Below are 17,597 nucleotides of genomic sequence, written 5' to 3'. Positions count from 1 at the left end.
GCTGTGGGACAAATCAGCAACCTTTCAGCATACTGAGTATTGTGCATGGCACTGAGCACACAAACAGGGAGTGAGATGTGGTCCCAGCCCTGCTGGAACTCACTCCCGAGTGGAGAAGGGTGACAAGGAAATGAATAATTACCGAACCACAGCACCAGAACAGCGCTTCAGGAGAACACCAGTGATTGCTACTGAGAGTAGGGGACTCAAATATCTAATTAAATTTTTGAGTGGGGTGAGGGGGACATAATTTGAAATAAATGCAATCCTCTGGCTAGGAGAGCAACGGGGGTCAAGCTCCATGAATGATTCGCTACTGAGACAGTCAAGCTCTGTTTCTTCTGTACTTTGTCACGGCAATTTTAACCTATTTTGTGAAGCACCTGACTTATTTCTGGAAGATATGGTAGACAGTGTATAGGAAAGGTTTTTGACCCTTTTTAATAAAGTGCTGACTTGCAAAATGTGCTCCTAACATAAGAAAAACTCCTTCCTTACTTCCCGTTAGCCCCGGAATTGACCAAATGGGATGTGTTCACGTGGTACCTTAATAACAGCTTAAAGTATGCATTGCTGTACAAGGTGTCTGCCCTTTAGTAGCAGGCAAGAGACAGAACACCCTTATAGGTCCATGAAATAAGAACACGTAGAACATGGTGGACTAAAATCCTGATTACTGGAGATACTCTAGTTAACTTAATGATCACCAGAAAATTTTCCTTATTTTCTTTTGTTCATTCATTATTAGTCAAAGGGCATAATAAAAAGTCACTGAAAATATTTTATTAATTTTTGATCATTCATAATGATATATCACTTCAAGTTAACAGCTTTACTACTAACTATGATTGCAGAGCACAGGTTAGAAGACAGGAGACCCAGGGCACTCCCTGGAGGCTATTTTGGGAAATAATTCCTAATATTTCCTTATTTGATTATCATACACTACTGGGCAATAAGATTACAGTTCATAGACTATTCCATTTCAGCAAATACATTTTATTACATTTACATTTCAATTCAAAGACAACCTAAAAATGTTAAGTAATTAAAATAGTACTTCTTTCTCAGAATTAAAAAAAAAAATCGGAATTATTTCAGTCTGGCTACTCTTATACGTCATTAAAAAGAAGAATGTATTCAGAATCATTTCTTTAAAATGCTTTAATAAATATTTCAATAAATGCTTCATACTACATTTCTTAAAACTATTGAATATATAACTCAAAGGTCACAATACAATGTATTAGCAACCAACAAATCAAATGAAATGTTTAAACTCTGATAACTCTATTCAAAGGCATGGGTTGGATTGTGTGGGACACAAAGTAGTTTAAGACACTAGTGTCTGTGAAAATTAGGTCTGTGTTTATATGCGGTCCATTCAACAAAAAGGAGTCAAGACAGCTAAGCTGGGTTAGTACAAGCTGCTCTAAGAGATGCGGAGTTCGCTACGACTCTGAGGTTGGGCACCTGACGGAAGTCCTCAGTGGTGGCTGGGAACGACGGCCCAGGTGCTAGGACAGAATTAATTGCTACGTCGGGATGGTGTTCTGTGTGCTCCTGCTCACTTTCTTTGGCGGTCCCGTGGATGGAGGAAAGATGCTCTATTTGTTTTTCCCATTTGTCTTTCTTTTGGACAGTTGCTCCCTCCCTACGCTGCCCTGGAACCTCTGGACAACATCCTCTCTTCACACCTCCCTACTGAGGAGCCACGCCCACCACCAGGCTCCTAGGCAGCCTGCAGTTTCAGTAGATCTTCATGTTTTATGATCTTCCTTATATACCTTGAACTCTTATATTTCCAACTCTTTGACATTTAGCATTCCAAATTAAGCATTTCTGTCATTATCTGCTGTGGACAAAGGCAGCAGTTATTAAACGACTGCACAATTCTGTTTTATAAATTCTGCCTGAGCAAAGTGATTCAGTGGCTGGAATGTTCTCCCCACCCCACCCCACCCCCGCTTTTAAACGTTACTGAGTCCGTGCCAGCTGCGTCTTCTAGGGTTGGCCTATTCTGTCTCAGAAGGAAAGATGCACCACGGGCTGCAGAGTCTCAGTCATGATTATGCCAAACCACATGGGAAATTCGAAACTCTCAGTTATTCATTTAACAAATACGTAGTGATAAGTTTTGGAGTGCTGGGTGTCCCTGGGCTCACGACCTGATCAATACCGATGTCCCTAACACCCACACTCTGCCTGACAGAGAGCAGGCTCACTGAACAGATCTGTGACGAAGAAATGGCTCCTTGTCTAGGAGGAATTTGCCAAGTTTTTGCTCCCTTGCCCTAAAGACATAAAAAGTTAAATAATAATACACGATCAGCTGTCTCCCCACAAGGAACAGGATGACTCCGGAGATGCTGATGATACTGTGGCTCTGTCTCCTCGGCTACCCTGCCATTCCAGAGGTGACAGAAGCATGGAAGAAGTTCTGAGAATGAAAGGACACAGCCAGTGTGGCCCCCACGGGCAACACCCTAGAGCCCTGCCCACTGGGGTTGCGCAGTGAGGGTTTCTGGGATGACTCAGGTACTGGTCCAGATTGGGAAGCAGGCAATGAGCAGTCACGAGCTGGTCCAAGGCTGAGCCCAGGACTGTGATGAGGGGCTTCGCATGAAGACAGTGACCAGCTGGCAGAGACCCAGGGGCCAGAGTCAGGGAGGTGAGGGTCGCTGGACGAGGGGACGCGCCTGGTATACAACTGCCCTTTACGGTAACATAAGCAAATAGAAACAGAGCTGATATGGGTTCTTTGTGTGTTATAGTATTTTCCACACAACATCATTTTCAAATACGTGAGACCCTTGGGCAAATTTTCAAATCTCTGGCCCCGGCATTAGACTTTATTACAATACTCAGATATTTTTAAAACAGATGACATGGCCATGCTGAAGTTTTTCCATAGATGGTGTATAAACACATTTTATAATACTTAGAGCAAACAATCTTTTTGTTCTTTTTCTCCTTCCCCCAGCAAAAGATTCTCTGCAGTGATTGGGAGGGAGGGAGGGAACACTTAAGACATTAATTCTGTGTAGAGAGTGTTACTAGGATACTGCATTTTTTTGTTGACTCAAGTCACAAAAGGAGAAAAGCTTACTTAACTGAGAGCAGATTCTACGTCTCCCATACCCACAAATAATATTAAGAATATCCGCATGTTTTTCGCCTAAGGTAGACAATACTTCTAGAAGACACCCCAGGGCTGAATACATTTAATATACCACTCCTCACACTGCTTTATTTTCACTCAACAGACTAATTCTTAATGGCCTTGCCCAAGAGTTGGCAAACTTATTCTGCCAAGCCCCCAGCTAGTAGGGACTTCCCTGGTGGTGCAGTGGTTAAGACTCCGTGCTCCCCATTAAAAAAATCATACACCATGATCAAGTGGGGTTTATCCCTGGAATGCAAGGATTCTTCAATATACGCAAATCAATCAACGTGATACATCATATCAACAAATTGAAGGATAAAAACCATATGATCATCTCGATAGATGCAGAAAAAGCTTTTGACAAAGTTCAACATCCATTTATGATAAAAGCTCTCCAGAAAATGGGCATAGAAGGAAATTACCTCAACATAATAAAAGCCACATATGAGAAACCAAAAGCCAACATCGTTCTCGATGGGGAAACACTGAAAGAATTCCCTCTAAGAACAGGAACAAGACAGGGTGTCCACTCTCACCATTATTATTCAACATAGTTTTGGAATTTTTAGCCACAGCAATCAGAGAAGAAAAAGAAATCAAAGGAATACAAATTGGAAAAGAAGAAGTAAAATTGTCACTCTTTGCAGATGACATGATAGTATACATAGAAAACCCTAAAGACTCTACCAGAAAACTGCTAGCACTCATTGATGAGTTTAGTAAAATAGCAGGATACAAAATGAATGCACAGAAATCTCTTGCATTCCTATACACGAACAACGGAAGAGCAGAAAGAGAAATGAAGGAAACTCTCCCATTCACCATTGCAACCAAAAGAATAAAATACCTAGGAATAAACCTGCCTAAGGAGGCAAAAGATCTGTATGCAGAAAACTTTAAGACACTGATGAAAGAAATCAAAGACGACACAAACAGATGGAGGGACATATCATGTTTCTGGATTGGAAGAATCAACATCGTGAAAAGGACTGTACTACCCAAAGCAATTTACAGATTCAATGCAATCCCCATCAAATTACCAATGGCATGTTTCACAGAACTAGAGCAAGAAATCTTACAATTTGTATGGAAACACAAAAGACCCCGAATAGCCAAAGCTATCTTGAGAAGGAAAAATGGAGTTGGTGGAATCAGGCTTCCTGACTTCAAATTATACTACAAGGCCATAGTGATCAAGACAGTATGGTACTGGCACAAAAACAGAAAGGAAGATCAATGGAATAGAACAGAGAACTCAGAAGTAAGCCCAAACACATATGGGCACCTTATCTTTGACAAAGGAGGCACGAATATACAATGGAAAAAAGACAGCCTCTTCAATAAGTGGTGCTGGGAAAATTGGACAGCTACATGTAAAAGAATGAAAGTAGAACACTTCCTAACACCATACACAAAAATAAACTCCAAATGGATTAAAGACCTACATGGAAGGCCAGACACTATCAAACTCCTAGAGGAAAACATAGGCAGAACACTCTATGACATCCATCAAAGCAAGATCCTTTTTGACTCACCTCCTAGAATCATGGAAATAAAATCAAGAATAAACAAATGGGACCTCATGAAACTTAAAAGCTTTGCACAGCAAAAGAAACCATAAACAAGACTAGAAGGCAACCCTCAGAATGGGAAAAAATAGTTGCCTACGAAACAACGGACAAAGGATTAACCTCCAAAATATACCAACAGCTCATGTAGCTTAATACCAGAAAAGCAAATAACCCAATCCACAAATGGGCAGAAGACCTAAATAGACATTTCTCCAAAGAAGACATACAGATGGCCAACAAACCCATGAAAAGATGCTCAACATCACTCATCATCAGAGAAATGCAAGTCAAAGCCACAATGAGGGATCACCTCACACTGATCAGAATGGCCATCATCACAAAATCTGGAAACAACAAATGTTGGAGAGGGTTTGGAGAAAAGGGAACTCTCCTGCACTGTTGGTGGGAATGTAAGTTGGTACAGCCACTGTGGAAAACAATTTGGAGGTTCCTTAAAAAACTACAAATAGAACTACCATTTGATCCAGTAATCCCACTACTGGGCATATACCCAAAGAAAGCCATAATCCGAAAAGAAACATGTACCATAATGTTTATTGCAGCACTATTTACAATAGCCAGGACATGGAAGCAACCTAAATGCCCATCAACAAATGAATGGATACAGAAGATGTGGCATATATATACAATGGAATATTACTCAGGTATAAAAAGGGATGAGATGGAGCTATATGTTATGAGGTGGATAGACCTAGAGTCTGTCATACAGAGTGAAGTAAGTCAGAAAGAGAAAGACAAATATTGTATGCTAACTCACATATATGGAATCTAAAAATGGTACTGATGAACTCAGTGACAAGAATAAGGACACAGATGCAGAGAATGGACTGGACAACTCGAGGTTTGGGAGGGGGCGGGGGGTGAAGGGGAAGCTGAGACGAAGCGAGAGAGTAGCACAGACATATATATACTACCAACTGTAAAACAGATAGCCAGTGGGAAGTTGTTGTATAACAAAGGGAGTTCAACTCGAGGATGGAAGATGCCTTAGAGGACTGGGAGGGGGAGGATGGAGGGGACTCGAGGGAGGGTGGGGGGGGAGTCAAGGGAGGGAGGGAATACGGGAATATGTGTATAAAAACAGATGATTGATCTTGGTGTACCCCCCAAAAAAATAATTAATAAATAAATAAAATTAAAAAAAAAAAAAGACTCCCTGCTCCCAATGCAGGGGGTCTGGGTTTGATCCCTGGCCAGGGAACTAGATCCCACATGTATGCCGCAGCGAAGAGCTTGCATGCCACAGCTAAGGAGCCCACCTGCCGCAACTAAGACCTAGTGCAACCAAATAAATAAATAAATAAATATTAAAAAAAAAAAAAAAGAACCGGCTAGTAAATATTTTAGGATTAGTAGGTCATACACTCTGTCCCAACCATTTAAGCCAGTGCAGCAGAAAGCAGCCGAGGGCACTATGTAACAGATGGACAAGGCTGTGTCCCAGTAAAACTTTTATTTATAAACATAGGCAATGGGCTGATTTGTCTTAAAGGCCATAGTTTGTTGATTCTTGGTCTAGCCTTCAATCTTAAAAATATATTAAAATTATTACGTTTACATGAAAAGAACAAAACATCTCAACACCTATTATTTCTGCCCAACTCTACCCTGCTTTATGGTGGTAGTAACTGATAGCAGTGCATTTAAATATTATTAAAAACATGCCCAAATACCTAACAGCCGAAGGACGTTGTTTTGTCCTGTATCTTTCTAATATGTTTTTTTGTTTCCTCATTTATTAAAACATTAATATTTACAAAATTTTCTTTTCTAGAGTAAAAATGGCACATCTTTCCCTTAAATCATTGCTAGTTTTAGGAAATGAACTTAATCACCTATTCGATAAGATATAAAGTGGGAGAGTCATCATTTTTCTTACTTGTTTTGCCCAGGATGAGAGTCAGAGGTTAACACACTGAACGTGCTGGAAGGGAGAACAGCCACAGAGAAGCTGATTATGGCATTTCTGCCACAACACTCGTAGAGACCAATGATATCTAATGTGTTTAACACAGACCAGCATCAAGGAAAATTTCAGGGCAAATCTGTCAAGAGATTCTAGAAAAAAAAAACAAAAAAATCCAGCCTGTCCAAGTTCGTGAACTCAAAGACTAAGCACATCAGATATTCAGAAAATCATATAAGCCACACTACTTTGGTAAAATGTGTCTTGAAAAATAAATCAGAGAAGATGATATTCTCATATGCATCAAGATGAATTTCAACTCTTACTATGGAAAATGGTAAAAGAATGATCTAGGCTCCTAACATTTTTTTTTCCTTTTAATTGCAGAGACTTTCAGAGACCATAAATCAGTAAATGATTCCCCTACCTTACAGGATAGAGCACCACAGAAAGTAACATTCTGAGAAGCCACGTGTTTCTGTTGGAACAGCAGCAGACCACGGAAGGCACATGTTTGACTCTAGCTTTCCTATAGCCAAGGGCGTGGCATTTGGTGGGACATGAATGGGGATGTGGAACGTCATCAGGCCACAGGGGGAGGCTCTGGCAACTGTGGTATGTCCATTCATGGCTGCACAATGACTCGTGAATCTGTCATTTGCAGAAAAGAACAAGCCTAACATAGACTTGCATTGTGTGAAACTCTGTGAGATTCTGTGAACCATAATGGTTCTCCTGCTGGCTCAGGACAGGTACTGTCACTTAGGATCGCAGGGACCAAGGCAACCCAGCTTGCGCCCATCACTACATGCTGAGGACTGAGAACAGGAGTGCCTAAAACGAGATATTCTGCGTCTCATAATTGGAGAGAGCATTGAAGAATTTTATTTCAGAAGTATCTATGGTTATGGTTCCTTAATCTAGACTACCTGGAGGTTATAAAATGTCATAAACATTTCTGACCACTTGGCCATAAGGGGAATTTTCATCTCTGACAGCAATATAACACATTTTAAAAAAATGCTTAGTAGTTATAAAGTACTTTATAGTTACAGAACACCGCTACAAACAATATCTCATTTGATCCCTGACATTTCCTGGTAAGGTGGGTGGAACAATGCCTATTATTCTTATTCTCTGCTGAGGCCACAGAGGCAGAGAAGCTGCACACCTGGTCCTCCGACGCGTGGTGAGGAGGACAGCCGTGACTCAGAGCAGGCCCTCCCTGCTGACTGCACGACTCCCCTTCCCTTTCAGGATCTTTGCGGATCTGCCTCTTTCCATACCTGATTCTAATGTATGGCTGAAAGACGATGATGCTTACTTACCACGTAGTGTCTTAGCTGGGACAGAATAATAAGGACAATCATTTAAAAATGACTCTTTTTGTATGTAACAATTACCAAAAATGTATCTCATCAACTGTTTTACGGCCTAATCCTTAAATAATATACATAGTACACTGTATTGCAGGAGCACAACTGGAACTTCGTAAGTACTTGCTGAACCGAACTGATGTCAGGAGACCACAGTCCAGAGAGACTGGGTAAGTCACTGGCTGAAGGAATTGGCTTTCTCTGTATAATAACGGAGAACCTGCACCCACCTACTTCACAGTGAGTTAAGGAGCTCAACTAAGAAAACAGATGTGAGACCATTTAGGATGAAACAGTACCTACTTCACTCAACAAATATTTACTGAGTAGCCATTGTGGGCAAAGCACTGGCACAGATGCTATACATGAGATTAAGTACAAACTGCTTTACGCCAACCGAAAGCAAAGCGTCATAAAATATGGAAAACTGTGCGAAGCGTCAGGGATCCCACACAAACAGAGTTGAGGAAAGGCAGATGCAGATCAATGAACACGGTAACAGGTGACAACGATGGATAGGCTTACTCTCAGAAAGGAGCAAATCACTGACTGTCCAGTTATAACGTAAAGGCGAAAATACACAGACTTTTGAGTAGATGCAGTAACGTGAGCCACGTATCTGATTTTAAAGATTTAGTATGCAATAAAGGAACGAACTAGCTCAATTATTTTTAATCCTGATTACACGTTAAAATCATATTATTTTGGATATACTGAGTTAAATAAAACGTTATTTAAATGGATGCCACCTGTTTCTTTTTACTTTTTAATGTGGCTACTAGAAAATTTTACATTACTATGAAGCCTGAATTATCAAGATATTTCTTTCGGACAATGCTGTTCTAGAAGATGTATTATGGCCAGAAGAAAAGTCTGGGCAGTGCGTGGTTCTGAAAAGGCTAATCATGGTGTATGCCGTCTTTGTGAGGCATGGACCAGAGATACAACAGAGACTGAGCCAAGTGTCATCAAACCCACAAATCACAAAAATTCTGATGGCTTACGTGGGAACACAGTGAGTCAGGAGGAACCTGCCAGGTGTTGCTGGCGATTCCAAAGTAAATGGGTTGAAAAGAAGCGAGGGCATAGGAATCATTTAGTTCCTCCTTCCAGCTGAAGCACAAATATTTGAGGGAGAAATAAGTATGAAATAAATGCTTGTTAGAACTGAAGTCCCGTCTACCTCCAGCACCATCCCTCCAGCAGCCAGTGACTATTTTACACACATACGCTCTACCTAGGATGATGCTTTATTCAGCTGACAGACCTACTTAGTACACACAACCAAACCAGTTAATACGGACAATCCGCTTTGTTCAGAACGTAATTTGTAATCTCTACACCCCACACAATTATCAACCAGAATACCAAAGGGACCCACAGGGATGCAAGCTCAAGCGCCCCAAGGGAGGCCCACGTCTCATCGAATTCTCAGCACCCAGCCCAGTACGGATTACACAGTAAATGTCCAATAAATATTGATTATATACATAAAAAGTGGTAGGATACTAGAAGGTAAAACAGCTAGACAACATGGAAAAGGCAGGCACCAGAAACGTTAGACCCGTAAGCCTGCTGCTGCAGACGGGTCATGCCACAGTGGGGGTGAACACTCAGAAACGCGGAGCCAGCAGCCAGCACAGGCCTCTTGCAACCACGTCACCCCGATGGGACAGTATCCTTTTTTCACCCCGTGTCTACATGTGCAGAGAACGACTCAAGCAACAGAGTAAAGCTGGATGTTCACAAGACCTTTGACAAAGTCTCTTATGACACCTTTTCAAAATATGGAGAAATAGCATGCCTCATGCCAGAGCAGTTATAGGACAGTGCTGAGTAGAAAAATCATAAAGACCAACGGGTGGCTGAGAGATTGAGGTTAACCGAAAAAATTTTTCAGTAGTGTACCAGGAGTCCCTCTGGGTCAACTTTTTTCTTCAAAGAGTTGGGGGAAGCATCAAAGGCATGTGTGCAAGTAACATGAAAGTAGCAGGGATAATTCCAGCATTGGATGTGGTTCAGAAGACCCTAATGGGGCTAGAATATCTGAAAACAGCATGATGAAATCGAACAGGAATAAATGTAGGTGGTATGATGAGGTGGACAAATAAATCATAATTAAAAATAAACATACCTAAAAATGAAATAAAGGTAGGATAAGGGCGATCCAGCCCCTCAGCTATTTATCAGATCGCCACCGGTGCAAGATGAAAGGCCTTAGGATGTTAACGCAGAGGTCTGCTGCATCAGAAGACACGCGGTTCTGCATACAGCTTTTTGCTAGTGGTTTTTCTTTTAAGCTCTTTATTGGAATATAATTGCTTTACACTCTTGTACCACCTTTTGAGGTACACCAAAGTGAATCAGCTGTATTTATACATATATCCCCATATCCCCTCCCTCCCGCGACTCCCCCCCACCCTCCCCGTCCCGGCCCTCCAAGGCATCACCCATCATCGAGCTGTTATACAGCAACTTCCCACTAGCTATGTTAGTGCTCTTTTATTTTATATCAGCCAGTCCACATTTGGAACATTGTGACAAGAGGAATTCTGAGGAACAAAGGAGAAAAGCAGGAATCATGGAAGGGATTAGAGATGCCTTCCGAAGAGCAAGCCTGCAGATGATATATTAGAGACCTTCGCGTTCTTAAGAACTTTCAATTAGAAGTGCTGGGTACACTTTGTCTGCTTTCCAGAAGGCACTTTTTTGAGGAGGGGAGGGAGTCACAGATCTTATTGAGAATTTGACAGAGCCACGGCCCCTCCCCCCAGGAAAACAATGTACACACATACGTTCTACAGGTTCGGGGGTTCTAAACCAGATTAAGAACCCCTAGCTTAGAAATTATGAAGACCCAGGTTTCTGTTTCATATAAAAAAATTATTTCTCCCTTGACCTCTCAAGCAATACTCCCGATCAGGAAATTGAGAGAAGAATTCCTATTCTGGGCAGAGGGATGGGAGAACAGTTTGCAGCCGGTCACCTGTCGGGCCGCTCCCAAATCTAGGATTCCCTAATCTAAAAGGAATTTCTGAATAATTTCACGGGATTAAGGCAAATATTTAAAACACTATCTGTCACTGTCACTCACTTTACTATTTTAAATACTCTCAATGCCTGTCACCCTCTAGTAGTAGAACAGGATCGGAACAAAGGTCACCCAAGCACACATCATTTATGAGACATCTCTGACAAGGATTTCATTCACTGGGTGCACAACCACAAAGGCAGCAGGTATAAATTATTTCTTGTCTCCCAACAATACAACATTTTTCTCCATAAGTTGCTTTTTGAAAACCATGGCTGCGCTCAGGGCCGTGGCAGCAGAAGCCCTACGGCATTTACAATATAAGTTCTCGTTCTATATTTGGTTACAAGGATTTTTCTAAGCAGCTGGTTTACATCATCCTCACAAGGCATACCCTTGAGTTATCTCATCTGCAGCATTACGTAATTCCTATATTCTGAGTTTATGTTCTAGGTAGCTCATTTGCTGTCTAAACCTGAAGAGTTTTTGCGCATTAGCTAGAAAGACAGAGAAGAAACACATCTCAACTTTAATTCTAACCTTAAAAGGAAATAAGCAAATGAAAGAACTTGATAGTGATGCTTACTGTTTTAAGACTCAGGTTCTCAGAAATCCTAAGCAGGAAAGCTTTCTATTATTCTTTTGAAAACATTTTCCTGGATTTTGTTTGACTTTCTTCCATTTGAATTCCTACCACTAGTTCTACTAATAATCTTGAAAGCACTCCAATCCTGAAATAATTATAGATGCATTATATTCAAAATTATTTCAGTGCTTCCTACCTATAATCACATAAAACTATAATGAGGTTTTATAAATGCCTGTTGCCAATCAACACACGGTACTGCTGCTGGGATATGATTTTCATAAGTACGTGTCTGAAAGGGCTGCGAGCCTCAAGGAGAAGGGGGGTGTGTGTGTGTGTGTGTGTGTGTGTGTGTGCACGTGTGATTACTTCATTTATGGAACCCTAGTGATAGATGTTAGTTGCTTAAAAGCTCCAACTTTATTTTTGTAATTTTTCTATTGGACTGAAAAGGTATTATTGCAGCCCTTCACTTCTTCACTGTCTCAAATTTCTGTTGCTGTAATTTCCCATCCAAATCAATTTCTCGAAATGGAATAAAAAAAATCTGCCATCAGTGGCAGACTTTAAGTGATATGGAGGAATCATTTTTTTCCCTAGAAATTTTTAGCCTTCCATAAACATTAATGACAGTGGACCTATTTTCTACAAAAGGGATTGTCAAATTCCACCAAAATCTCTCCTATCTTTTTCTTAGCTCTCAACCAAAGAAAAGACAACCAGACATTAAGGGGCCACAGAGAATTTTAAGGGTTACTTCTGAGTTATACTTTCCATTTGCTTTAGCTATAACTGCAGCTGATGGGGAGAATTACATAGGACAGTGGTCCTCAAATTTTAATGTGCAGCAGAGTCATCAGGAAGGCGTATCAAAATCCAGATTGCCAGGCCCCATCTCCAGAGTGTGTGATTCAGTAGGTCTGGGGTGGGTGGGGCCCAAGAGGTTGCATTTTTAACAAGTCCAGAGGCGATCCCGCTGCTGCTGGTATGGGAACAACCCTTGGCGAACCCTTGGTATAGGAGGGTCCTTGATATATAACTGGTCGCAACACCATATTTCCTGTCTTAATTCAAACTTTCATGGCTAAGGTTTTTGAATCGCACTCGAGATTGGAACCTAAAATGGCAGACAGCTTCCTGTGGCTTAGGAACCTACGTAAGCCACATCCTTCCCTAACGATCCTGCGGAAAATATCAGGAAAGAATGCAACCCTCTTCTGGAAGAAGAAATCAAGCTGTTTCTCGAGTCCCTCCTTTGCTTTCTTTCAACTTCTTACTAAGTATCTGGAGTGAAATTCAACAGGAAAATGGTTCAAAAACCTATCAGGATGGGGTGGCTCTATCGGAAAGAAGACTGGCGTACTCACCAGAGAGGAAATATACCCAGTCGTGTGGTGATAAAAACCATGGCAAACATGACAAACAGGAGATCACAAATTTTCTGAAACTTGGCATAATTCGCCATTTTGGCAGCCTGTGAAAGGAAGGAATGTGACAGGTTAATTTAGTTAAACTGATAAAGGAAAAGCTTCTTTCAACATGCATGAGTCTCCTTTAAGATATAACTTAACCGGGTGCATAAAACTGCCTGCTGCCCTGGACTGGCACACGTCACGTGTCGTATTTATAAATTACCCACAAGTCAGTGAAATGCAGTATCAGTCACAAGTAGAACTGCTGACTGCCACAGATTTGATAAAATATTCAGAACCTGAAAAATTCAATTATATGGTTATTTCTGGAAAACAGAAAAATAAGAAATTCTTGCATTACAGATGATATTAGCAAGCCAAAGACACCGAAACAGGAATTTGGCATGACAGGTCAAAATGGAAAGTGCTAGATAATCCTTTAAACCTTGAATGAGTCCCAAACCCTAAGGTCACAAACTTCATAGAAAATATATTACGCCTTCCTGCATGTTTTTCCACCTTTCTACTTAGAATTATAGGTTTTCCTTAAACAGCCATAAGGAGGGCTCTGGGGAGACAGTTTCTTGGCTCATCCGCACCATTTTAGAAATGAAGAATGTGTCAAGATCACGTTATTTCAGCGAATCCACTGAGGTATAATTTTCAAATTTACATTAATGGCCATTTTCTAGATGAAAGTCACTAATGTTCAGCATGCCTGTGAGAAGTACACTAATAATTTATGGTAGTGATTTAAGGGACCACTTTTTATATTATAAGTTAGTCAAGGGAAGGAATGCATCCCTTTCTCTCCCATCTACTTTTTACAGATGATTCTAAGTAAGAACAGGTAACACTGAAAACATAATCGTGCTTGATCACCTCTTTCTACATTTTCACATATAATTCACAGTACCCACACATAGGGTTATAAATTGAAGATGTCTTTTAAATGCATAACATTATTTGCTACTTCTTGTAAAGTTAAATGAGCTGAGTCAAATTTGAAAGGATTATTGACAGTATCCACAGAAGCTATAATTTAATAGCTTTATGTAAAATACGAAGCTGCGAGAGAAAGAAATTCCTAAGGGGAAATATCTATTAACTGAGTGGAAGCCAGGATTACAAACTTTTAATTTCATGAATACTTGGGATGTGACACCACAACTTACACTAAGAAAGAAAAAAAGCATCTTCTGCCTCCTTCTGGTTACGTAAACCAAGTAGCTTTTTTTTTTTATATTCATTCACCGGTATTCAATAAAAAAAAGCATTACACATCCATTTTTCTGAAATGGCTAAGCCATAGGTTCCACTTGGAAGAGTCAACATATCTCATTATCTGGATATTCTCAAGCATTATGTCATAATGTCAAAGAGAATCCAAGTGATGAACAACATTTGCTTTTAAGCCACATGACAGGGATTTCTGGATTATTTTTCTTTTCCCAATAAAAGTGGTGGGTGATGGTTCAGCCCTCACTTTCTGAATTATGGCTCTGCCAAGCATTGTGCCATCCACTTCCACAGACATTAGAGTTGGCAGATTACACAGGACTAATTTCAAAGCTGGAGATGGCTACACAAATTTCTACCTCCAAGCGTACTTAGGATTTAACCACGTGGTAACCGGTATTCAGGGAATTGCTTTTACACTAATTTTATTTCTCCTTTAAAAAATGTGCTGAATAGAATCTAGCTTGAATCACTTAAAATTCATGTCGCCAAACTATCATCTGACATATCCAGCCCATTAGGACTATTTTTCTGTTTCATAACCTTATAGGGACTGGAGTCTTTAATGAAGTGTTGTGTATACTTCAAACCTTGACTAATTGCCTTTATAGTAGATTCAATTTTATGGCCTGGGATTTCTGCTTGTATTGCAATAACAAATCATTATTTGAGGGCACCTCTACTCTATATTCACAGTGACAGCACATGCTTCAAAGGGGCAGAACTGTGGGCCAACAGGAATAAAAAATCAGAATACAGATTCCAAGACCCTTTTCTACATGGAATTTGTACTCTGGTAAGTTTATTTTTGACCCGTTATATAAATTTCTTAGGATTAAAGCGAAAAAACTATAATTATATGACCTTACTGAGTATGTCTCTTCATGGAGGCCATAATTAAGAGTAAATACCACATTCGAATTTTACTTGGGACTTTATTTTTTGAAATATGCTAGAAGCATTTTCCTTTTTCCTTTTTTTGCTACTTTGATAATTCTAAGTGACAATGGTTCAGAAAGTTAATCAAAGGTGCAACCAATATTTCCTCAGATATTCTTAATACTTACATGCATAGAAAACAGTTTTTACACAAAATTGGCGATTCATATATACTTTCACTGGAAAAATACTAAAATAATATATATATTGGCAATAAAAACTATGACTACTCATTAATTTCATCAGGAGGTACAACTACTATTACTAATTAAATTGAGTTGTATATACTTTCCAGATAAATCAGTGTGAAACTTATACCACTAGAAACAAAACCTATTCAAACAGTAATTTTCATATTGTAAAAATTCATTTCTTAAATGTGGAAGGGGAAAGGTTTTCATTATTCTATTAATAGAGAATGCTACATTGGTGAATATTTTTCATACACAAATTTGTGCACCAAAGTCTCAGTTTCACCAGTTTAACCTACAGAGAAACACTCTGCAGTTTCAAAGCAGTCATATACTACCTTCTCCCAGCACCATCTAGCCTACCCTAAAAGAACTGATGATCTGGGGGATTTCCGGAATTCCAGAGTTTGTACTCTTACGGATAAAAGGAAACTTTTACCTCTAGAAGAGCGTCAGCTGAATCATGGAGACAGAGGACCAGGGTCCCTACTCGGGCCATGTTGTTGACATATGAAAAGGTAAGCAAGAAAACAGATACAAGGTGATGCAGGAACATAACACCAAAGTCCTGGGAAGGAGAAGACAGAGGCATGTTAGTTAGGACTTAGCAGCATCGCACGTTTTCCATTCATCTATTCAACCATCCATCTAATAATTATAAGGCTCTCTATGGGCCCAGCACTGGGGACACTAAGATGAGTAAGATGTAGTTCCTACCCTCTGACAGTTCACTGAGTCCTGGGAGAGACACATAGGACACCATTGACTATGGAAAATGTGACCAACACCACACTGGACGAAGGCCAGATCATAAAGGGTGTTTTGTATCAAGCCAAGGAATTTGAAGCTAGGTGAGAAATTGCCACAGGATTTGAGAATGAAAAACATTGCCATATCAGTAAACAAACGATGCTGCAGCCATCAAGCCATCACACTACAGCCGCCCCTAAAGTGAGCGCTCAGGACACGCAGGATGGAAACAGGATGCCCACCATCTAGCAGCCACCCCCGACAATGCTCCCTGAGGAGACGCAGGATGAGAAAGCACAGGATCCTGGCCCCAGAGAGCTGAGGTGCATATCAAAGGAATGATTCCAGGAAGCCCAGACTCTTGCATCTTCCCATACATAGAAAAGCGCTAAGTTCCTTAAATTGAGATATCTGGTTTTCCTTAATTAATAGTACTCTTTTGATGTTCTGACTACCTGATGTTTGTTGCAAAAACTGCTATATATTCTGGCTCCCTCCTTGTCTCTTCCAAGCAATATCTCAGGGTGATCTGAGATGCTGTGTCCCCGGTTTAAGGACTCAGTTTTGTCCGTCAAATAAAGCATAATTCTCAACTTTTAGGTTGTGCATTTTTTTCCAGTCGACAGATTTCAAGCAAAGAAAGGTATTACTTGGATTTGTACTTTAGGAAAATCTTTTGAGCAGCCGTGCAGGTCCGACTAGACTACTTCTCTGACTACGAGTGGCTGGGATTTAGCATCCTTTGCCTGGAAAATGCCCAACGGGATGTTAAAATAAGAATCATAATATGTTGGCATTTCTGATAGGTCCTACACAAACAAGCTCTGAATTTTAACCATTATCCATCTACAGATATCAGGAAAAAATAATTGGCATACTGGTAAGCTGGCCATCCTTATTCTGGTCAACTTCAAGGAGCTGCTTCATGGCCCATGTGAAAAGATCATCTCTCTCTGGTACTGATTTATCTTCTGGCTACCTGGTTTATTTTAACATGGAATTTCTTTTGCTTACAAATGTCGTCTCTCTTACCGATATTTTTACTTTTATTTAATCTGTATTTCTCCTAGAGTAAACTTGAATTTCTCTGGGACTTAAATGCCAGGACTAGCCTTAATGATGATCTACTTGAAACTGTGGAGAAAGAGGACTACTGTCTTATGGACCATTCATGCAGAGATAAATTAGCCAAAATGAGAAGCATATTTTGCAACTGAGAGAGAGAGAAAAAGAAGGCAAGTGTGTACACACATACACACTCTGTTGATGTCACACAGTTTGGGGTCTGAAAGGTCAACTTTGATGACTTTTAAATGGTTTTAAAATGTTTAAACAATATTTTTTGTTTAGATCCTGAAAGTAACGATAATCTGTAAGTAATGAAATACTGCTTCCTTTAGGTCATTTTT

General features: G+C 40.2%; 1 protein-coding gene across 3 annotated transcripts in view; it reads right to left on the bottom strand.

Moving 5' to 3' along the window:
• Nucleotides 1-17,597, bottom strand: part of CERS6 (ceramide synthase 6) — a 308,139-nt gene that overhangs the window by 47,351 nt on the left and 243,191 nt on the right. For all 3 annotated transcript variants that reach the window (XM_057744992.1, XM_057744993.1, XM_057744994.1), the window contains exons 7-8: nucleotides 15,878-16,006; nucleotides 13,025-13,131 (exon numbers count right to left, since the gene is read on the bottom strand). In XM_057744992.1, the coding sequence (XP_057600975.1) occupies nucleotides 13,025-13,131; nucleotides 15,878-16,006 (236 nt within the window). The remainder of the gene's footprint in view (nucleotides 1-13,024; nucleotides 13,132-15,877; nucleotides 16,007-17,597) is intronic.

This window comes from Hippopotamus amphibius, chromosome 8 (genome assembly GCF_030028045.1).
Source record: "Hippopotamus amphibius kiboko isolate mHipAmp2 chromosome 8, mHipAmp2.hap2, whole genome shotgun sequence".
NCBI classification, from domain to species: domain Eukaryota; kingdom Metazoa; phylum Chordata; class Mammalia; order Artiodactyla; family Hippopotamidae; genus Hippopotamus; species Hippopotamus amphibius.
The sequence above is the reverse complement of the archived record's forward strand: the minus strand, read 5'-3'. Positions and strand labels throughout refer to the sequence as shown.